Source organism: Styela clava, chromosome 13 (assembly GCF_964204865.1).
Source record: "Styela clava chromosome 13, kaStyClav1.hap1.2, whole genome shotgun sequence".
Lineage (NCBI taxonomy): Eukaryota > Metazoa > Chordata > Ascidiacea > Stolidobranchia > Styelidae > Styela > Styela clava.
Window position 1 is genome coordinate 7,465,788 of NC_135262.1, and position 23,127 is coordinate 7,488,914.

At 37.3% G+C, this 23,127-nt stretch overlaps 3 protein-coding genes across 4 annotated transcripts; 1 reads left to right on the forward strand and 2 right to left on the reverse strand.

Annotated features, from left to right (window-relative positions):
* The first annotated feature begins 29 nt into the window (after nt 1-29).
* Nucleotides 30-2,102, forward strand: LOC120332847 (cilia- and flagella-associated protein 418-like). Its single transcript, XM_039400168.2, has one exon. It carries the CDS (start codon nt 120-122, stop codon nt 699-701), a length of 582 nt encoding a protein of 193 aa, XP_039256102.2. The 5' UTR covers nt 30-119; the 3' UTR covers nt 702-2,102.
* A 492-nt stretch (nt 2,103-2,594) lies between these two features.
* Nucleotides 2,595-7,721, reverse strand: LOC120332834 (P-selectin-like). Its single transcript, XM_039400153.2, has 17 exons — nt 7,566-7,721; nt 7,403-7,474; nt 7,243-7,328; nt 6,937-7,156; nt 6,752-6,836; nt 6,537-6,640; nt 6,205-6,387; nt 5,926-6,105; nt 5,661-5,840; nt 5,388-5,567; nt 5,093-5,272; nt 4,701-4,904; nt 4,208-4,364; nt 4,025-4,128; nt 3,525-3,685; nt 3,270-3,436; nt 2,595-3,047 (listed from the first exon to the last, which is right to left on the reverse strand). The coding sequence occupies exons 2-17, from the start codon at nt 7,467-7,469 to the stop codon at nt 3,002-3,004; spliced, it is 2,304 nt and encodes a 767-aa protein (XP_039256087.2). The 5' UTR covers nt 7,470-7,474; nt 7,566-7,721; the 3' UTR covers nt 2,595-3,001.
* A 5,202-nt stretch (nt 7,722-12,923) lies between these two features.
* LOC120332842 (uncharacterized) lies at nt 12,924-15,618 on the reverse strand. 2 transcript variants are annotated; one of them, XM_078119236.1, is made up of 4 exons: nt 15,497-15,618; nt 14,404-14,498; nt 13,919-14,179; nt 12,924-13,839 (listed from the first exon to the last, which is right to left on the reverse strand). In XM_078119236.1, exons 3-4 carry the CDS (start codon nt 14,130-14,132, stop codon nt 13,061-13,063), a joined length of 993 nt encoding a protein of 330 aa, XP_077975362.1. In that variant the 5' UTR covers nt 14,133-14,179; nt 14,404-14,498; nt 15,497-15,618; the 3' UTR covers nt 12,924-13,060. The 2 variants fall into 2 exon arrangements, with proteins under 2 accessions (XP_077975362.1, XP_039256095.2); XM_039400161.2 differs by lacking the exon at nt 15,497-15,618 and having other exon boundaries at nt 14,404-15,048.
* Nucleotides 15,619-23,127: the final 7,509 nt, after the last annotated feature.

Here is a 23,127-nt window from a genome sequence, read left to right on the forward strand (position 1 = left end):
CTGTCGCTATGTTTGCAATCAAACAAATGTAAACATTTGTCCGTCAGTTCGCGAGTTGCCGTCTTGTCGCCGGTTTGTGTCTCGGTTTTTGCAGATTTGCGACGGTTTTCATTACAATTATGGATGATATTGACGATTTGTTAGATGAAGTTGAACGTGAATTTGCACTGAATGAGAAATCAGAACGACCACGTAATGTTAAGAAAGTTAATCAACGCGAAATTCCCAAACGAAATGCAGTTCAAGTCGGAGATGACATGGATAAGCAAATAGATGATATTTTGGGGCAAGATGAAGATATATTTTCCGATTCGATCATGAAACAAAACAATAAGAAAAGTATGCCGGAGTTGTTGAATAATGCTTCTGAAAACAAAAACACTAAGTGCTTTCCACCTTGTCTGGGAGGAACAAGTATGAAAAAGGGAATAAGTGTAACAGGACATAAAAGAGCGTGCAATAATCTCCGATGTACATCATGCGATTTTAAAGTATTATGCTTCGATAATCACCAGTGGAATTCGAGTGTTGATTATTTATTTTTCAGAAACAAAATGCCTGATCGGGTAAAACTGCAATTGAAATTGAAAAAAATGCCAGGTTGTAATGCGTATTGCTGCCAATGCTCATGGAAAAGCATAAAAGAGCCCACAGTCATTTCACAATGTAAGGATTTAAAATGGGTTTGTGGGAAGCATTGATTAATTTCATATCTTGTAGTAGTTCAATGTAGGTTTTGATATTTCTGCAATAATTCGATATCCTACATGCCAGCGGCATTGTCATTGTAGAGATTGGTCAGGATTATTTGACCTATTTTTCTCTCAATGTTTTCGCATAAAAAAAAACAATTTCCAGTATTAGAGATTGATTTATTTTATTTGTTTTGTGAGTGTTTTTTTATAAATAACAAGAAAATCTTGGAAATTAACCGTTTTGTCACCGTCCACATTTTTTGAGGCGTTTTTAGCCACCCCCAGTTTGAATGAGGCTCTGGTCAAGTAGCCTGTAATATGCCAAATCAAGATATTCTTAGACTGACTGAATTTTTATTCGTCTAATTTGCCTGCCAAATTTATTATTACCTGGGTGAGATGGTGGTCATTTGGTGTGAACCGGAGTGATCAAGAATTTGTTTCAATGATCTTCTTTTCTGTTGTGTGATGTATTATTGCTTTTGAACTTCATGTCAAATGATAAAGGCCAAATGGCGCATGATATGGTACATTAGATCATAATCATATATTTATAATAATAATTTTTTCATGTGCTAATCTTAGATTTAAATATTTTATCTTAATATGTCTTGTTTTTGGATTATGGCCATATTGAGTATGATATCTTAGTTAGTTTATCATTTTATCCATCTCTAGAATTTTAATAACTACGTAGGTAATAAATGAAGACTATTTAAATTTTTTACTTATGTAATTTTGCACATCTGGTTTTAGTACTATCTAGTATATAATTGCTTTTATTTACATTCCTCAGCATTTAAAGTTTATTAAATTGCTTTTAACCAAGTGCGGTATATGGATACTTAAATATTGTTTACCTATGAATCATGATTGGCATACTGCCAACTTTTAACACTACCACACTTTCAACTGCCATATTAACGGATTGTTTTCAATAGGTGCTTGTGTTATTTTAACAAGGTTTGGCTTCAATTTAAACCTTTTGTCAACTCAGTAGAGAAAAACAAATAGAACTGATATTGGATACTCAATACCATGAGATTTGCTTACATTGTCATAAGGGAGAATTGATTCATTTAGTAGGCCTATAAGTAGGGCTTGCTGAGTATATTGCTCTTGTAAAATTGTGGTTATTTCCAGAATTGCGCGTTTTGAGGGTTCAGTTCTCAAACATATTGGTGTCATATTGTCCAGCAATCTCATTCTATTCTGAGACAGCAATGGGTTACCAATGTTGCATGTTTTGCTTATTAGCCCTTTGTGGAAGCTATGTAGCTAACTTATGTGCGTTTTTTATTTGAGATATTGTATTTGATTTCATTTAACTGTGTTTATCAAGTATGGAATGAAATGTTTCATTTAAGAACGTTTTATGGAATTAAATGACAATTGTATCAACAGAAACTCGGTTTTGACTAAGTTTTCGTTGTTTTGACAGGAGGCAAAAGTGGGAAATAGTTCAGACATGTTTGGTGTAATTGCTGATTTGTAAAAGTAACCAAATCCTTATTATAAAAACCGATGAATACCGATTTCTGCAGATTTAGCGCCCGCATTAATACTAATCACACTCCACGGGCCAACAAAAGACGCATTTCTGAACGTTTGTACCTGCTAATGGAAAACATTGCAAGATTATAAGGAGATCAGACGTTTTCTTTCTGATTAATATCGCAATTACGAATTTGTTCATTTATGCGCTAAGTGGAGATAAGACCGGTTTATATACGTAATCCCTGACGAGCATCCTGAAAGCAGTTTGACCTCTAGCAACCGGATGAGAATGACCTGTTGGGCAACGCTGCAGGCTTGGAATCGTACAAAAGTTCGCGTTAATGAATTAATGCTGTTGAGACTCCTACTTTCTAGTTTGCTTTGACACCAAACCATACACAATCACAATACAACACCATTTTATTCACAAACAGCACATATACATATAAAGATTTTTCAAAAGGTGAGTATAAATGAATATAGAATTGATAGAGACGTCATATAAAAATGTACTTAGGTATAAAGATTAAGCCATAAACAAATCCAAAATGCGAAACTTCGGTGGTCAATGTTTTTTGGCATAAATATGTTATGTTAATAAATTGAAAGATAAAAGGCAACACCAGTTTTTGGAAAAAATATAACACATTTAATGGGTATAAATGATTGACAAATTGTAAGCGGACAAAACACCAACGAACAACAATAATCAAGAAAATTATAGTAATGCTAAAGTACGGATATAAGTATGGAATAATTCATCCCGTATTCGACCCGGTTCGTGTTTATCCGCTTCCCATGTTCACCGTCTATTGCAAAAAGTTCAATGCGAAGTTTCCATACTGATTTGCTCGACTGAAAGATAAATAACAGGTTAATTAGGTTTATAATGATTTCAATGATCGAGCCCAATAAATAATCGTCAATGGTTTTTAGAAGTAACGCTATCTTTTCAGTAGCAATAGTCTACCAAAATCATTGCATATTGCTGTGCCAACACAATAGCCAGACCAGCGCCTTGAACTCTAAATACTTATGAAATTATGATAATTTAGGATTTGTTGGTATTCTACTTACTCGCATGGGTTTGTGCAGATTTGCCTGATGAAAACTTTAACGAGATCTGGGGTGAGACCGTCGAATCCAGTTGTCAGTAGCACGGTCTTCTCGGGATCATTGGTTATGTCCAAAATATCTTCTTCTTTCAACCCGCCGGCTTTGTTTGAAATTCCCAATGCAACAACCTGTATGAAACAATATGTTTGGTTAATAAAAAGTTGTGCCGGGTTTCAAAATCGATTCCTGGTACTTCCATATTCGTAAATTACTTACATTTGTTCCGGTTGCTCTCAACTTCTGCGCGGGAAGTTTGACGTCATCTCTCGAAATACCATCAGTAACTAGCAAAACCATATCTTGCACAGTGGGTCTATTACCGGGATGGGTCAACATTCTGTCGACTACGTATTGGAGAGCATTTCCAGTATTGGTACCTAGGTAGAATAAAAAAAATGTATGAATTATTCAATGCTACATTACATATCGGGTTTAGAATGAATGGACAGTTGACCAACATTCTTTACCGGGCTGATGATTTGGTTTCTGCGAGACTAACTACTTATCCTTATCTATGCTTTTGTGCCGGCGGATCCGTATGCATATAATGCAAGGATGCTGTAGCAAGAGTAAAGATAACTATCCCAAGTGATTCAAAAGTCTTGCTGCACACTAACACAAATATATTCATATATATACAAATATACGCTTGAATCACTTAGGATTCTTTACCGTATACTAAATTAATAAAAAAGTTCATGAAATCAAAACATTACCTTGTCCGTCGTACGGAAGAGACAAAATGGCGTCCACGGTAGATTGTTTAGTTGTGTATTGTCCTACCTTGATTTCGCTTTTAACGTCAACAACAGCATTATATCTACCGAAAAGAGAATAAAAAATGAAGTTAGCAATTGAATAGTTTGATTAAAAGAATTCCTTATTTGGTCGACATTTACCTGATGGCTCCGACGAGAAGATCTTCGGGGGAAATAGCAAAGTCTTTGAGAATGCCGGCAGCAAAGTTAAGTGTTTTATTCCAGTTGTCACGGCCGACAGAACTGCTTGAATCAAGAACGATGAACAAATCGATCTGAGCGAAAGGTGGGCACCGTTCTAAAAGGTAATATTAATATAAAAGTCAATTAAAATCACGCAATATGTTAACATTTCTGCAGAAAGACGATGGTGAACATGGCCTATGCTTTTTTAGATTACTTTTCCAAGTCAGGGTATTAGATTTTGTGAGTTCAAATCGCGGCAATTCCTGATTGTGGCCTGAATATGTATGGCTTACATAAATCGCTACAATTCCTAATCATAACCCCAAGCCACAATACCAAAATATTAATCCCGATTTATATGAAGATGATATTTATATCAAATGTTAATATTTATTAACCCTTGCATTTTCAAGTCCGATTAATCTAGTAGTTTTGGTAATTCACTTACTGGCACAACATGGTGGTTCGATATTATTCCAGGCATATTTGTTGGTGAATGGATCAATTGTACATGTCGTAACTGTCTCTCCTTTTGTCTCCCAATAGTCGCTACCGTCTCCACACGAGTACTTGCATTCGGAGAATGACTTGTTACCATTTGTGCAGTCCACACGGCCAAGAGATGGCGGTGAAAGTTCAGGTCCACAAGTATCTGTTCATATTAAGGGTTTGTAGTTATGTCGGGCATTCAAATATTTTTCATTTGATGATACCAAGTGATGTTTCATCACAATGGTCACAATCCTGTCTTATTAAACGCTTTTTAAACGACCGGAGGTATGTTTTCAAAGCGAAGGTTTTGAATTGGTAAATATCGAATATAAAACAACATTTGCTTACAAGCTTTGCAAATTGGCGCTGAATCTGACCACTCGAAGTTCTCTTGGCATGTCAAAAATTCTGGTCCAATGATAAAGAATCCATCATCACACGTGAATTTGCAAATTGATCCGTATTCATTTCCTTCGGTGCATTTCACTTTTCCATTTACAACTGAGTCGTGGCTTACAGGGCAAATGACTGAAAATTATTATAAGATCGTGATGAGGAACATTATTGTAAAGAGGAAAACCAAGCAACCATATTGAAATTTTGACAATTAGCGTGTGTAAACTTAATGCAATAATATTATTACTTCTTTTGCATTCTGGTGTCTTATCAGTCCAGCTGAAATCTTCCTGGCAGGTGGTAGTTTCTGGTCCATCCATGTAATAACCTTCATCACAGTCAAACGCACAAACTGAGGCATACAGATTGTCATCACTGCATACGACATTTCCACGATTGGGCGATCTTGGACGAGGATTGCAAGTGACTGAGATAACAAAGATAAAAAAAATTGAAATGATAAGACAAGAAGTATACATATACCCAATCTAATTGTTACATAATTTAACGTTATACACACTTGGCTCGCATGTCGGTTCGGCCGCAGACCACGTAAAATCACTCAAGCATGAAATTGTTGCCGCTCCTCTCATGAAAAATCCTTGGTTACAAGAGTAAGAGCAGGTAGATTCGTAGAAGTTTTCATCACTGCAGGATATTTTTCCGTCTTGTATCGCATTGGGACGTTCTTCACAGAAAACTTAAAATGAAGAATACGGGGAATTATTTACAAACACTTGTATCCTGCCTTCGGAATAACTCTCAGTCTGGAACCAGTGACTTACCACGACTGCATGTTGGTGCTTCAGTAGTCCAAGTGCCATCGAGTTGGCATGCAGTTGTACCAAATCCGGTCATGAAATATCCAGTATTACAAGTGAATTGACAGATTGAGTCGTAAAGATTTTGCGAACTACATACGACTGCACCATTAGTGGGTGCATCTTGCTGACTTTGACAACGAACTGTTGAATAAAACATAAATAACGTGTTAAAATTAATTATTAATCTCGGTGCAATATACTAGTGATATTTTCTTCAGCATGTAAATTACGAATACATACTTCTTTCACAACGAGGTGGTTGATTTTCCCAATTTCCATTTAGTTGGCATAGCACATCATCAGATCCAATTAAATTGTATCCGAGAGAACACTCAAAAGAACAAGAGGAACCAACTCTGGCCCCATTAGTGCATGACATACGACCGTTGACAGGAGCTTGCATGAATCCTCTGCACGATCCAGCTGTAAAATGAAACATTATTATTTCTGTGACTAAGTGTCCTAAAACGGGTCTCAGATATAGTAAATATAATCTTAGTGTTATCGCTTGTACCAAATTCGAAGAACGATTTAGTGAATAAAAAAGAGGTCAATATAAAAATATTTCGTACGCTTGCAAACAGGTTGTGCTCCGGTCCACATGATAGCATCGCCCGTATCCACACATTCGATGATTTCCTGCCCTTCGAGTTCGAAACCCTGGTCGCACGAATATCTGAATATAAAGTATTGTAAGTTGTCCAATAATTGTCCTTCCATTGACAAACCCGAGATAATTTTATGCCAGTCAAAAAAATGTATTTGCAAACATGTCATAACAACTTACCGGCATGAAGTTCCAAGAAAGTTGTTGTTCGTACACTCGACGTTTCCACCTTCTAAGTCGCCGCGTGAAGCGCATCTTTCAATATCTGGAAATAAAAAAATAAGTATTGTTCTACAGAATCACATACTTGATTAAAGCGTAGGTTATATCTGATGCATTAAGACAAGTGCATAAATTTTTCTTACCGTTGCATGGAAGTTCTTTTTTGTTGCACAAATCATCTCTACAACAGCACCGACAAACACTGTTCTTTTCAAAAAGCAGATTACATTGTGTGGGATCCCATGCTGGCTTGTCATTTTGATCTTGGTTATTTTTACACGCAAGTGGCTGTTTACAACGTTTTGTTATCAGGTAACCGAATCCGTTTGGAGTGTTTATTCGAACTTCATTCTGGCAGGATTGCTGCAAACAAAAACAAGATTTATAGAATAGCGAAAAACTCATATAATGTAGCCTACAAGAACAGGAAAAATTTGCAAACCACTAACCTCGTTTGGTGCACAAACTTCTATTTTCCCGTTTTCGTTGCACGCCTCATTAGACGGCGCATTCACACAGGTGAAGCACCGTATTCCTGTTACAAGAAAGGGATTGTTTTAGCTGTCTTTTTAGTCGATGCTAATGAAAAGAATAATAGAACATGCTTACCTGCAAGGGAATACTTCATGAAAAAGAATACAATAACAGCGACGATAATTTGATGTTTGAATACCATCTTTTCTAAAAAATAGAGTGACGTTAACAAAGGTAATCAAAATTTAGAGTATATATACGCTAGATTGAAAAGATGCAGCCTATCCTAATGCCGTACCTTGTACTAGATCCGCAAATATTCAGAAACTTCGAAAGTAGCGATAAAACGATTCTGTTTGAATTTCTACAATAGCAGGTGTTTCACTGCTCTGTGTGGTAGGTTGCTTGTTGTGTGTTGACCTGGTGTTCTGTCCTGCCTTTTATACTGAATTGTTTCTTTTGTGGTGTAAATTGAAACTTCAAACACTAAGTTAATAGGTAATATACAACTCATAAATAAATACGACTTGTATACTTTTGCTACCATTCAAGCGAATCGGAGTCCGGTCGTAAATAATTTTCGCGCGATAGGAGTGAAAACGTGGATGCAAAGCGTAAATTTGTTGGTATCTCACCTGTCTGGCTTTGTAGTTGCCGCCCGTGGCTTGATTACACTGATAATAATAGTTAAGTTATTCTTTTATTTGAAAGTACTTTTATCCCCGTTTTGAAATGCTTTTAACGCCAACCTCTATGATTAACATTTCTGAAAGCCTCACATGAATCTGTGTCTCAGACGAGCGTAATGAGCACACGAAATAAAGTTGGCGACCTTGGGCGAATATCAAGCGCTTCAAATATATTACAAAGAACAGTATTAGCTTGTGGCACTCTCACTCACATTTTGTAGTAAACAGGGCGCAGTCATGATGGAATTCGCCCAATATTTCTGTAAAATACCTTTTCTGCTATCTAGTTAAGTTATTGCAGAAGTTCAGAACAAGGCACTGTGGCAGGCCCAAAGCACGTCTCAAAGTTTATATTACGAAATGATAAATATAATCGAACATTATCCACATTGTGCTTTTTGTCTTCACGAGGGAAAGCTACGTGCGTATTTCACTAATCAAAATATTGTTGCGAACACTAGTCTTTAAAATTTCGAACTGAAAATGATGATGAAGGCATACCAGGTACCCAAACAAGGTATTATCTTCCCAAGTCCACTTTAAAACTTTAGGCTTGAAACACATAAAACTTTAGTAAAACTATTTTAATTTTGACATTCAGAAAGTACGCGCACCATTCGCCATCTAAACTAAAAATTACCAGTCAGGGCTCAATCATGACTTTCAGAGGCCAAGAGGCCCACTGCCAAAGCAGTCAACCAGTCAGAACCCAACAGTCGCATTTCGTACTTTATTACCACGAAGAGCCACATTATGAACAAAAACACACATGAATATCAGATATGCTATTATTCAGCTCTGTTAGAATGCTAGTTTATTGTAAATGTTGCTAGCCAACATGATCATGACAAAAATTACAAGCCATTTATTGTTATGCAAGTTATTTAGTGGGACTTCTGGCATTTCCTGGATTGAACAATGCTCTTTAAGTTTGGCTTGTATGTCGCTGTGGCCAATCGAAGCAGTTCTTTTCCATACTTCAATGGTTCCTTCCCTCTAAGCGCATTTTAGTTGGTCTTCATCATGAAGATCTAACATCTTCAACTAAGTTGCAGCCTCATCTGAGACTAGAGGAAATTTCAAACAATCCATCTCAGAGTTAAATGAGTCGTCGACGACGTAATCTGTGACGTTTTATTTGCACTTCAAGTACTTCACCCCACCCAAATGGTAAACTGCGCGTTTGCCGACGGACTTCGTATTCGATACCCTTACGACAGCCCTTGTAGTGCAATAAACGCAATTTCAAGGTAAGTTGAATGGAGGCGTTCGTGTATCTTCGACGTAAAACAACAATGCACGATCAATAATAAAATGTTTAATCGAAACAAGATGAATCGTAACCGGCGCAAGAGCCGCGGGTTGGCCACGCCTTCCATACGCTTTCAAGATTTTGGTGCCATGCGTATAAAAATAATAAGAATGAAACTGGCGTTTTAGGCTATCTGAAATTGAATAGTAAGTTTCACTATGTATTGCTAGTTGAGGGCCAAGTTACGATAAATTTGCATGATATTTTTCGTTATTGATATATACTTTTACCTTATACTTACAAACATTGATAGGGGGGTTTAAGATGATACTTGATAACTTTCAACCGGGTCAATATTGAGGTCTATGTCGTCTGACCAACCCGAATTATTTCATTGAACACTTAGGAACCATTGAAAATCGTCTATGAAAATTTGACCCCTTTTCCTTGGTGCCCTAAGCACGTGCCTATTTTGCTGGATATGATATGTTCTGCTCGAACGTATAGCTGGGCATTTCAGGTAACAAATGATTTCGAATTTTTAAAGCTTGAATGGGCAGTAATGACGATCATAAATGAGTCTTTATAGGTAAAAATGGCTATAGGATAATAATTATTTGGCCGGAACGCAACATTCATCACATTCCTATAAAATAGGAAAACTCTATAAAAGAACTTTTACCCACATAATTTGTTACCTATTAGTATTATTTGATGGTCACGCCTCCTGAACGACATCAGTTCCTATATATTTTCCACCGGTACTGAGTGCTGGGTGGATTAACCATTATTAATCGTCTATAACAGGGGTTCTCAACCTTTTTTTAGTTAAGTACCCCCCAAGTCACGAAACAATCAACGCGAACTCCCAATAATCAGACACCAAACAAATTTGTGATATATTGACTGACAATTTGCTGCAACGACAATTTATTGACCAACTACTGTAACTAAATTAAATATTCGTGTTGATGTTATTGCCCTTGTCTCCCACCCAACTAATGAATTCTCGAAACCTCTCTCAAGTTTCGATGAGAACATCACTTTCTGCAATGCTCGCAGCACATTGTCTTTGAGATTCCCAGTTTGACTGAAAAGTCGTGCATTTCACATCGTTGCGTCACAATCACAACAACGCCAGATCAGTGAAAATTTACGCCGAGTTTCAATTGGCATTTATTTTCATCTGGTAGTTATAGTCCGGCAGAATCGGGCCTTAATTAACATTGTTTTGGGACATAAAGTTTTTTTTATTGTTTAGATATAATGTATATGACATATATAATGATACCCAGGTGGGTGTGGAGTATATAATGTTGAGCATTTTTTTTTTAAGTGGATTTAAAGTATTCGGTCCAAGATGACGCACATCCTGAACCCTAACTTGGTGAACATACAATGATCAGGTTGTGCGCCATCTTGGTACGAATACTTCAGGAGCGCCTTTTCGTTAAAAACAATTATTTCATAACTACATGGTTTAGTTTTGCATACATAGTAACATTGAATCTCCTTTCAATGTCAGAAATTCAATTTTAGTAGAATAAATGGTATTTTATTTCATTAATATATATAAGCCAAGATCCATCGACAGCATCTAGCCCAGTGTTTCCCAATCCGAGTCCGCGGTCTCAAATGAGTTCAGGTTTTGGTAAACCTGTTATCTATCGTAAATACAACACATTTGACAATGTTGTAATGTGACTTTTTTGGCCTCACATTTTTGATATTTGTAGTTGGAGCTCTTGGGGCTCTGTCAAACAAAGTTACATACAAAATATTGGTTGTAAATTGCAAAACATGGTCATGTTGTTGGAATACCTTGGCATTTTACCACCCGTATATCATTCATTTTTGGGAATATTAATAAAATCATAAAATTTAAAAATCCGTTTTCGTGAAATTTTTGTTGTAGCTAAATCCCAGGGACAGCATGAGAACAGGCAAGAGAAGCACGGTCGCCCCTTTTAGTTTGTGACAGGGTTTCCTAAAAGGGGACCCCGTCCTCCTTGGAGGCCGCTGATCGGTTATCTGGGAGCACGAACAAACAGATGGAAATGCGAATATATAATAACAATGTATTTTTATAGAAGAGAAGAAGCAAAAGTGTTGAGAGTCTTTGGTAGTTTGAAAAGCATTGGCATGGAACATAAGAATGAACTACATTCTTTCCCAGGGATATACTATAAAATGTAGCAATTTTCTCATTCTTGTTCTCGTGATATCATTATCTTTCACTGCGTCGTCGTGATCATCCCGCTGCATAACAATTCTCGCTAACAAATAATTGACTGTTCTCCACCGGGTGTATATCCACTTGAACCACTGGCGACTGCATTAGCAGGCTTGTATTGTTAATTGCAACAAAAACGGGTATTTTGAAATAGTACTCTTTATTTTACGCGTATGTTTCGACAGTATTTCCACATACTGTATATGGGTCGCGACCCAACGCTGGGCTCAACAAATACCTAAAAGTTATTGATTTTATTTCCTAATAAATTTGGTGCATGCGTAGTTTGTGCACCAAGATTGCGCACAACCTGAAAATAGTATTGTAACAGGTTATGGTTCAGGTTGTGCGTCATTATGATGCACATGTTTGACGAAAAACACTAATACAAATATCTCAATAAATACCTAAAAGTTATTGATTTAATTTCCTAGTAAATTTGGTGCTTGCGTAGTTTGTGCACCAAGATTGCGCACAACCTGAACATAGTATTGTAACAGGTTATGGTTCAGGTTGTGCGTCATTGTGATGCACAGGTTTGACGAAAAAACTAATACAAATACCGAGCCGTGAAAAAAATTGCTCATGGCTGCAAACCACACACCCATGTAGAAATGATATGCAATGACCCCAAGATGAATAATCACAAATAAAAAAAACTTTGTTTGAAATCAAACTTGGGCCAAAAAGGTCCCCTTATCTGCCGGACTATTACTTAGTTTTCCTTTGGTAAAGAATATTGAAACAAAAAAAAACTCGACTGCCATCCAAGTACCCCTGAAAATCTTCTCGCGAACCCCTGGTCTAAAATGTCCCATGGCTTTGTTCCGAAAAGTGGATGGCGTGAGAGAAAAACAGAACGGCCTTGCCGATTCGCGAAAATTTTTTGGCGCTCCAGAAGTGTATGTACCAACATGGAGGAAACTAATTTTGATCGCCTACATTACATCATGTTGTGTATAGGGACTGAAGTAACCTACGAGCAGGGGGTATATCCACTTGGCCAACACAGGCAGTGTATAACTAAAATGGGGGAAATCGGAATAAAATACTGTAATAGCCTAACTCTAACCTGGTACACATACTACAAGAGTACGAGTACTACAAGTGCGATTCAGCAGAAATCTGAGTGGATGATTGACGAATTTGCGTAACGGTTATGGTGATTTGGAACATATTAGGAGAACTAATAATTTTTGCGTTAAGAGTACTGCATTACCGTTTTCGAGTAAAATCATGCGCAAACAGAAGTTGAAGCGTAAACAATATTTAAATTTTCTTCATTTTTGGGGAAGTTATTAAAAAATTTATGTTCAGTTTTTTTTTGGGTCACCCTGTATTCAGCGGACATAAGAAACATTCCCGCAGGAAGCATTCGGTACATCCTAACATCAGCTACAGCCTTCCCATTAATTTCCACGCGCCTAGCCCGATGACCAGGCCAGGACGAAAATGACATCAAGCCAAAAAGATGCAACAAAATTTGGGTGCCGCTAAAATTGCGATTAAATAATTTTATTTACAAAACTAGTTCAATAGGAATAAGTTATTATACAATAAAGAAAAGAGTATTAGAAAAAAACTGGTCGTAGCATATTACACCCCAAATACAGTTTTTTTTATTCAATTAGTCCTTTGGTTCTGTAAACTTCAATCAAAAGTTCCTTCATGTATTCAATTTCTCTGGTAATCAGGGTTACTTTGTCATTCAGGGATTTGTTCTTTTCCTCTAACCCTGTTTGGTCACGGTAAATTACGTCCGCTTCTGCCCGTTTCTTTTCTCTGTACCGAGTGGCGGCATTCTTGTTTTGGGCTCGCTTGCGTTCCTTCTTTTCTTGGGTGGACAATGATTTTGTGGGCTTTGCCTTTCCAGTGCTCTTTTTCATGGGAGAAATTGGAGCTTCAACTGGTTGTATCAATAGGGCAGTTGGTTCAAGTACAACTTCTGTCAAAGTGGGTTCAGGGTGGATTGGAGATAATGCTGCGGAGGAGTCTGCGATTAGTGCTTGCTGTTCGGCTGTTTGCCAGAGCGATTCAATGAATGATAGATCTTCTTGAGAAACCTCTGGGAAAGACAAGAGATCAGAAACTGGCTCAGGACTGGGGGACACTTGCTCAGACAACACACTTCCAGGAGAGGGGACAGAGCCTTGAGAACCGATCCCCGAATCTGGGGAACTTGGAAACTGGTCGTCCTTCAGGAGTGCAGAACGGACAGTATCAAGAGGAAAATAAGACTCCTGTTTCAATTCGTTGAAAGAGCTTTCTATGTCTTTGTGCGAGTTCTGCTGACCACATAGTAGTGCCTCAAGATCGACACTGTCCTCGGAAAGGGGCAGATCTTCAAATAAAGAAAGGTCCCCCAAAGACCATCCACTTGCATTCCCAGTGGGAACATCTGAAAACAAAGTATAAGATAAAAATAAGCAATATCAATTACACACCATTGTCACATAGAACATAAAGAGAATACAAACCTGGTTGTGTGGTGATGAAGTCTTCTGAAAAAGCGCTGGGGGCGGTAGCGGTATATACATTGGCGGATAATTTTTCCGCCTTTTTTGTGACGTCACTGCCAACGTCATGTTCCCAGTGCATACTGCACTGGTCCAACAAGAACCCCTCCAGGGGGTTCTGACCGTCGTAACTTTCGAAACTTAAATCCATAATGCTCGATTGTTGAGAAGCCATCTTGGCTGGTTGAATGCAAAGTTAAGTGGAAGATGCCATTTTGAAGACTGAAATAAAAGTGAACAATGATTTAGGAAATTTATGGAATAACTATGAATGAATATTTTATTAGATTTGATTACCTTAATGAAAACCATCGTGTCAGAATCTGGACACTTCGAAAACATAGAAGCTAAGTACTGAATTAGGGTAGTAACTACTGTCAAACAGTTAACTCAAGTTCGAATTTTTAGGATACGAAATCAATTTACTTATATAAAAATGTACTTACTACATAGTGCAGCACGTTTGTGATGCAGGCGCCATTTCTGATGCCTTTTTAAGCAGCCATCCTGGACTGAATCGCAGATAAAAATTTCGTAGCAACTGTCAGAAAACACAAAAAGGAATGAAGTCCGTTAGTGATATTGCCAGCCCGCTCAATTACAAAACACACCCCCTCGAGCTATTTACGCCTCTTGTATTCATCCGCGTATCCGGGTGCATTGACAACCAAGCGCTATTGACATACTTGAGTGATTAACTCTTTGACTTCAACTCTAAAATTATTTCACACTAATACCATCATGATTTTGAACAATACGGTTAAAAAATGGGTTGAATAAGGGAACGATATTCGGTTAATATAGCCTGTGGAACTATTTACTCGTTGCGTAGGAAAATATTTCTTATTGACTTCAGTTCCGTCTGATGCAACACAGCCAGACAATCACGCGCTCGGGGCGTGATCAACTCGTGGTTAAACATTTCCGGGAAAGTGACGCATAGCGATATTTTGATTCTAAAATAACAGTGACGTTCATGCCTTGAATAAGTAAGAAAACCTCGTATTGTTTCGATATAAACTGAGAATAAAGCGACACTGAAAAGTTTTATTATATAATAGCCGAGTCATTCAAAAATTACAGGATGAAGAATTTTTCAAAAAGCGATTTTATAAAAATTGTTACGAATATAAATGATCATAACTCCCCCCCCCCAAATACTGTAACTATTAACTTCAATAACACATATGTCAATGGAAATAGTGTTCTAATAATAAAACTTGTAGTCAAATTCTAATATTGGCGCTTTCGTGCGGTGATCCTTTGAGTTGTAAAACAGCCGAAGGCTTTTCGTGACAAGCGAAAACCATAAGAAAGCGATTCGTTCATTTCCCGTGGAAATTATTTGGAGAAAGCAGTTTATATACAAATTTTCCCTCAGCCCGAATTCGCTGAAACCTATAAAGCACGTGAATCACGAATCAGAAAGTACTGATTTAATTCTTAATAACTTGTTGTTTTTGCCTTTAAGAGCGTTCAGCAGGCTATTTCGAGTAGTTACGCAGTCTATTGAATCTATTTTTATTAATTCAAACTTGCCTTATGATGAATATAGCTGTTTAGACTGCCAACCTGAGTAACTCAGGCGTTTGTGATGAAAATAAGATATTCCGATCATCGCTTCGTCTTGATAGTCCTCTATGCTGATTATACGCTGGAATAATATACCAAACATTGTTATTTGCTTTCTTTCGAGCCAATCTATAACTTGAAACTGATAACATTTTAAGTATATCAATCTCATTTACTTCCTTACTTGTTAGGCTGCAGTCGAACGAATGTGAGTATTTACAACACCAGCGATTTAAAATATGATTTGTTGCGCCATTATTGCTAAGAAGGAAATACGGGCTGGGCTGTATATATGCGTTCTTGTTGCATCATACCTACCATCATCGTGTCTTCTGAGTACGTTTTCTCTTATCGTGTGGGTTTTTCAATGCGTAGTGATTTAATGAGTAGTGGCTGGTCTTATTATTAAGTAATAATAATGAATATAAATTGCATATTGTTGTTTTGGTTCAACTGTGGCAATGGTTTATAAAATAGCCGTGCAATTTTAGTTTATTTTCAAAGCTTCTAATAGAAGATTTTTATTGTGTCCAATATTCTACATCTGTACGTTTTAAGTAGCCTACATACACCGGGTAAATAAGTTGCCTAAGGGGCAAGATAAAAGGAACCCGAAAAAGATAATTAAATACCGCCTGCTAATACAGTAACGGCGAACATGCCTAACAATAACATGATATTGAAAACGTCCACCAATATGACCACGTGTCGTTCATTTACATTAAACAATTGAGCGCTATAAAGTATAAACTGACCCAACCAATATAAAAACGTTCATTTTTGACGTATCTAGAGATGTATCGGTATCGGCCACTTTTTCGGTATCGACCAACTGCCCAATCTCCCGCAGGCTTCCCATTCCGACCGACTGCCTATTCACCCTTCACCTTCTATCACAGGGGTGTCAAACTTGCGGCCCCAGAGAACTTCCAATGCGGCTCTCGAACGCCTAATAATAATTGCAATATTTTGTGAGTTTTTTTATTCAAGTGTAGGCAAATACATGTTTCAATCTTTTAAAGTGAAATTTATTATTCACACAGCAAAGGACAATTTAGTTCTAGAAAATTGAATTTTTTTTTATTTGACCCAATTATTGATATACACACCTCAAGCTAGCAAATGAATACTTGAAAAATAAAACACTTCAGCGATAAATGAAACGCAAAGTAAATGAAGAAGGTTACATTTTCGAAGAAGAATGGGTGTTGGCAATAGAATGGCAATATTTCAACATTTCATATTTCAAGCACATTGTTCAATTTGTCACATTTCCATCAGTACAATAAAAAAAAATATAAAAATAAGTAGACAATATCAGAATAAGCTCAGCAGCCAATACGACAAATTTAAAGATCAACTTCGAACAGAAATTTTTTATGTGTTTGTATATTCTTATAAGTATACAACTACCTAGTTACTAAAAATCAATATCAATCAAAATTCAAGCGGTCGCATGCCACGTAATTGTAGGAAATGTCTCTTTAATTAGAGTTGGTACTGTAAAATCATCTCAGCCTGCTAAGCTGGTCACAAAAGAGATGCCAAACGTCAGGACATAAGTAATAAAAAGCATTGAGTTTATTCTGTAGTTTTTTTTGTAAATTTCATTGTCCATATATCCAGATTAAGTCATTTTTAGTGTATGTAATATTCTTTACTTATCAGAACATTGTTCAAAAATATTTTGGATAGTTGTACATAAAAATCTATGATTTTTTTGTAATAAATCACAATAATAGTGAAATGCAAAAATTAATATGTAAATGGCATTTAAAGTTTAACAAAACTTCATTTGGCTGTTTAATTGCATCACAACATATGTCACAATCTACACCTATCTAAAAATATGCATCAAGTATACATTATCAAAATATAGCAGAAAACGGTTTGTTGCCCTTTGCACAATTCCCAAAATGCAATGCGGCCCTCGAAAACCCACGGGTTTGACACCCCTGTTCTATCATACACCTGCTGCTCTATCTCCCTGAGCCTTCCTATATTTGACCGACTTCCCTATCTCCCTCGGCTTTTCTACCCTCGACCCACTGACCTGACAGTAGAAGATATTTTTCATATTTCACCTAGCATAAAAAAAAAATTGAAATACCGATACCAACACACGACAATACTAACCGATACCAAATACCGATAACAACAACACTTATTCTAATCTAAAGTTAGGGTGTCACTTTTCTCGCCTCTTAAGGGATTTTTTTTTTTTTTTTTTTTTTTTTTTTTTTTTTTTTTTTTCTTTTTGCGGATCAGAAATTTTTTCAAACTCGGATCAGTGTCTTAGAGACACGTCATATCCGAGCCATAAAGGTATATCGCCTCGTAAGCATATTACTGCATGCAGTAATCATCTACTTCTGGAGGCTTCGGTATGTGCCAAGCACCAAAAGAGCACAGACTTTCGCCCCGGGGTTTTTGTATATGCTATGTGTAGCACAGCATAACTTTCACCCAAGGCTTCCGCCTATGCCATACGGGGCACAGCACAACTTCCACCACCCGGCTTCCGTACATACCGCGTACAGGACGCAGCGTGACTTCCACCGCGAGGCTCCCGATTCATCACATCCGCTTATATTGGATGGTATTAACAAGGCTAAAAAATAGGCGGTTTTGACATTGTGTTCGGTCTACCATTTGTGGTGGCTGGAGAAACTCCATCATTCTTTTTAAAATGTTACGTCGAGGAATACCCGTTTAGTATTTCTTTCCAATTTGTCCTGAGTCCGAGAAATTGTATATCTTGGAATTTGTATTCCATTATAAAAAGGAATTCTGCAATTTTTAGTGTTATCGCTGTTACTATATTTTTATCAGTGGGGGCCAAATACCTGTTTCCTATGTCTAGCTGGACCTTCAGTTTCATTACAATGTTTTTTAGGATGACGAAACATTTTGTAACCAGTATTCTGTGCAAACCATTGTAGCTGTTATAGTATATGTGCTCCTTTGACACCGTGATGGGATTGCTAAGAAGGCTGTTTAGGATCTCGGTAATTTCTGCAATATATGCCGTTATTATACTACATTGGAAAAATAGATGGTTGGTGCTATCAGACGCAATTTTACAGAACTTGCAGTTCATAATTTTTAAGATTCCAGTTGGTCCAAATCTAAGAGTTGTTCCTTTTAATCTATCCCCAAAAAAATAGCCTTCCCGTGCAATTCGATAGGAGCAGACTCGTTCCGCGTTTGTATAATAGGAACGATCATCTCTTTGTAAAAGATGAATCTCCTCCCAATTGATGGTATCTTGTCGCTGGTCTAAACAGTTTTCTTTAAGTTTTAGATAAATGTCTCTGTGTTTGACTATTTCCCATTCATCGTGCGAAAAGTTCACCGATCGAAAAATTTCTAGTATGTATGTCCAATATGCAGGTACTGAGATATCGTGAGGCATCGAATTACTGTACAACTCCTTATTTACGATCTTTATTTTTGAGCCCAAAGAATACAGGGCTTCGAAATGCCAAAATTGGTCAAGATTACTACCGCTCACGAGTGTCTTCAATTTTTCTACAAGACAGGCTTCTACTTTTGCTTTCATGTTAGTCATGTTAATTCCACCCTGATTCCAAGGTAATTGCATCTTCTTCCTATTGATTGATTCTATTTTTTCCGGGAACCACAAAAATTTGAAAATTAATTTTTGAAATGTTTTTATATTTCCCATTGGCATTGTTTTCACCTTCGCGTGGAATAGTATTACCGACATGATTAAAGAATTAATAACCACCGATTTTCCATACCACGTCATCCGCCGAGATTTTATATAGTTTAGTGTCCGAGATAATTTACGTTCGAGTTCGTCCCACATTTTGGCCGGTCGCTTTTGTCCAAAGTTTACTCCCAATATTTTGACGTCATCTTTAATATATTGTCCATATGAAGAGTTGCACATTAAAATTTGAGAAGGTTTCGTTATACATAGGAACTCGGTTTTCTGTTTGTTAATTTTTTGACCGGATGCGAGCTGAAAATTGCGTAGTTCCTGGAAAATTTCATTTATTGATATATGGTTTGCTACTGTAAAAGTTAAATCGTCAGCGTATTGGTCTAATTTGTGTTCGCACTTACCCAGTTTGATACCGTGGATGTTTGTATTCATCTGCACAGATCTTGCCAGGGGCTCGACGCTTATTGCATAGAGCAACATACTCAAGGGACATCCCTGTCTTATGCCCCGCTTTATGGTGATTGCATTTGTCATCTTACCGTTTACATCGATGCAGGATTTAATATCAAGATACATATTTTGAATGACATTACGAAACTTGCTTCCGAGCCCAATTTGTTTCAGAATGCTAAATAAAAAGTCATGGTCGACGTTATCAAACGCTTTTAAATTGTCAATTAGGACTATTGTACCGGGGATGTTTTTCTTTTTACAGTACCGTATGATAGCGTCGGTATTATAATGTACGTCGGACATACTTCTGTGGGTAAGCGAACATTTTTGGGATGAACTGATTATTTTAGACATGATTGGTTCCAGACGTTTAACTATAATTTTCGAAATAATTTTATAATCCATATTTAAAGTTGTAATGGGTCGCCAGTTCTTTAGATCGGTTTCGTCGTCTTTTTTATATAGGAGCTTGACTTTAGATAATGTTGAGGATTGTGGAAATGGGCCAAACGAGAAGACATTGTTAACAAGTTGTGTAAACTGCGTTTTGATTATATTCCAAAAAGTTACGTAAAATTCTTTGCTGAATCCATCAATCCCAGGAGACTTGTTATTTTGAAGTGATTTAATTGCATTATAGATCTCGTCGCTGGTGATAGGGTGTTCCAAAATAGCGTTTTCCTCTTCCGATATTTGAGTGGAGCTCATCAGGGATAAGTAATGTTGTTGGTGTTGTTCGATGACTTCATGTTTTTCTCCCCATAGATTGCGATAGAAGCCTTCCACTAGTGACATAATTTCATCTTGATTGCTGACAATATCATTGTTTTGTGTTTTTAGCCTTTCAATTGTGGTCTTTTTAGCTCGTTGTTTAATTCTTGCGTAGAAGGTTTTTGTAGGCTTCTCGCCGTGCTCAAAATCATTAATGTTTGCCATTAATACATCTAGTTTAATTCGCTCATTCTGTAGATGTTTTAGTTGTAGTCTCAAGTTTTCGATTCTTAATGTATTTACCTTTTTTCCTTCATTAATGAGTTTGTCCAAAATGTTACGTAGTTGAGTTTTTTTGTTGTTTTTAACTTTTGCGACGGATATGGAGTACGCTACTGTATCTTTTTTAATTCTACGCTTAACGTTATCCCACCAGTCTTGGATTTTGTCGAAACCTTCCAACTCGGTAAGGGCAGATTCGTAGGAATTCTTTATAATGTTGATGTACGTATTATCATCATATATTGATAAATTGTTCCTCCAAGTCCCTTTTCCCCAACGGACTTTTTTAGTTTGCTCCAATTTAATGGACGGACAGAGCACATGGTCGGAAACAGTGTTTATTGCGTAGCCTATATTCGAGATTATGTGTTCCATGTTTGGCGAATTATAAATATTGTCAATTCTGCGTCCTTGTAATCCGGCAATATACGTGAAGGTTTGTTTTTTGGGGTATTTCTTCCGGAAAGTGTCAGATATATTATTAGTTTGAATAAAGTTTCGAAAAATTTTACTGGGGGGCCGAAGTTTGAAATTTCTTGTAATCCTACAGTCTATTGGGTCTAAGATAAGATTGAAATCTCCTACTATTAGGAAGTCATGAAAAACGCAGTAGTGAGTCAAAATATTCACCAGCTGTTTATAAAATTCTGTTTTCACAGGTCCATCTTGGGCAGGGCTATATACATTAAATATTTTTATTATCTGATTGTCTACCAGAATTTCAGTACTATCACACCGGTGTTGTATGTGTATAGTATATGCTGGGGAGGGTATTGTATTTTCAGTTCTGACTAGTATTGTCGTTCCTTGTCTAAATTGTGTATCATGTTTTTCCAGTTTGTCCAGGGTGTTAAAAAAAATATTATACCCTAAGTCATTCGCCCAACGTTCTACAAGTAATTTGTCTAATCTGTGCGCTTCTTGTAGACACAAGACATTAGGTTTTTCATTTTCAATGAAAATTTTGAGACTGTTCAGATGGTGTTGGACGCCATTCGCGTTTAGTGAGATTAGGCTTATCTCATCCATGACTTATAGAATTGGGTATATAAACAGATATATTTTAGGCTAATACTTGTGGTGAACAGGTAAATACTCATAGAAACTTGCAGAAAAAAAGTCAACTCACATCATTTTTTCTTTTTTCCAGCTCCAGTAGTTCCCTTGTCCCAAGAAGACTCTGAGGATGTTGTATCCTTTCTATATCTTTTATTATTATAATCCTTCTTTTCCATAATTGACTCATTTAAGTCCATCTTTGGTATGTGAGGTAGGGGTCTGTTTCCTTCTAAATTTGCTGGGGCTGACCACACTTCTTGTGGGGAGGCAGAGAACAAGGACGATGTTGTGTCATGTCGTTCTATGTTGTTGATCATCACCTTCACATACGCCCCGCCCTTTGATGGTGGATTATAGGGCGTATTGCCGATTGTTGATGTTTCCTTCAATCGTGGGGTAGGTCTGGTGTTAATTGATTTCGACGGTGTCTTGCTAATTGGGCTTAATATATTGTCACATTCTGACCAATTCGATGTTTCTCCTAATTGGTTTGGTGATGAGTCTACTGCCGAGGATGAGAATTCCGAAGTGTCTAATTGTGTGGGCTCTTGATTTTCTTCCAATTGTGTCATACTTTTTTTTTGTTTTGGTTCTACGTTTTGTTTTTGGTCATCTGTATTTTCCGGTTCAATGATTTGTCGTTCGTTTACCCGATGGTTGTTCGGTAACTCGTAATCTATATGAGAGGTTTCCACGTTTGTGTCTATTTCGGGCGACTGTGTGTTTAGAGTCGCGTCTTGTATAGGACCATTGCCTTGTGTAGGTTGTTGGTTAGTTCTTGGTATGTTTTGAACAGTAGGGGGTTGTTCTCTCCTTCTGGGGGCGGACCATGCATTACTAGGGTTGCGCTGGAGTGTAGGATATTCTATTTTTCGCTGATCGCAATTCCTCTGAATGTGGCCAGGTTTTTTGCAGTGTCTGCAAACGGGCTCATTCTCACATTCAGTGAAAATGTGACCCGTTTCCAGACATCTGCCACACGTTGGTGTGTACATCTCCCTTGGGAGGAAGGTTTTACAAATTCTACCGTCGATGGTGACAAAAGCTGGCAATCTTTCCTTTTTAAAATCATCCATCAGGAAGGATGTATATCCATTGTAAATTGCACTGCCCCTGTAGTAGTTTCTGACGGCACTTCGGATTTTACCACACCCAAGATTGTTTACGATTGCTGCGGCCTTAGAGAAGGTCGTTTCGTAGAAGATTCCTCTGATGGAAATACGCACTGGTGGCTTGTTAGGCAACGTAACTTCTATTGATGTTCCCTCTGATTTAATCGATCCACCGGTAGCCTCAAGGAAATCGTCCCGGCAGCTTTTCCCAGCTTTTTCGGCAAAAGAGAGTAGCCAAGTTCCTCTTCGGCTTTCAAATAACCCTCTAATTTGGTCGCAATAGTTTTGAG

Bases quoted from the DNA above. Each gene is read 5' to 3' on its own strand.
- LOC120332842 (XM_078119236.1), bottom strand. From the start codon at position 14,132: ATGGCTTCTCAACAATCGAGCATTATGGATTTAAGTTTCGAAAGTTAC. The intron at 13,840-13,918 runs GTTTGTATTCTC...CTTTGTTTTCAG, and splicing joins CTTCATCACCACACAACCAG to ATGTTCCCACTGGGAATGCA.
- LOC120332847 (XM_039400168.2), top strand. From the start codon at position 120: ATGGATGATATTGACGATTTGTTAGATGAAGTTGAACGTGAATTTGCA.
- LOC120332834 (XM_039400153.2), bottom strand. From the start codon at position 7,469: ATGGTATTCAAACATCAAATTATCGTCGCTGTTATTGTATTCTTTTTC. The intron at 7,157-7,242 runs GTTAGTGGTTTG...TTTTGTTTGCAG, and splicing joins AAGTTTGTGCACCAAACGAG to CAATCCTGCCAGAATGAAGT. The intron at 5,273-5,387 runs GTAATAATATTA...AATAATTTTCAG, and splicing joins GACACCAGAATGCAAAAGAA to TCATTTGCCCTGTAAGCCAC.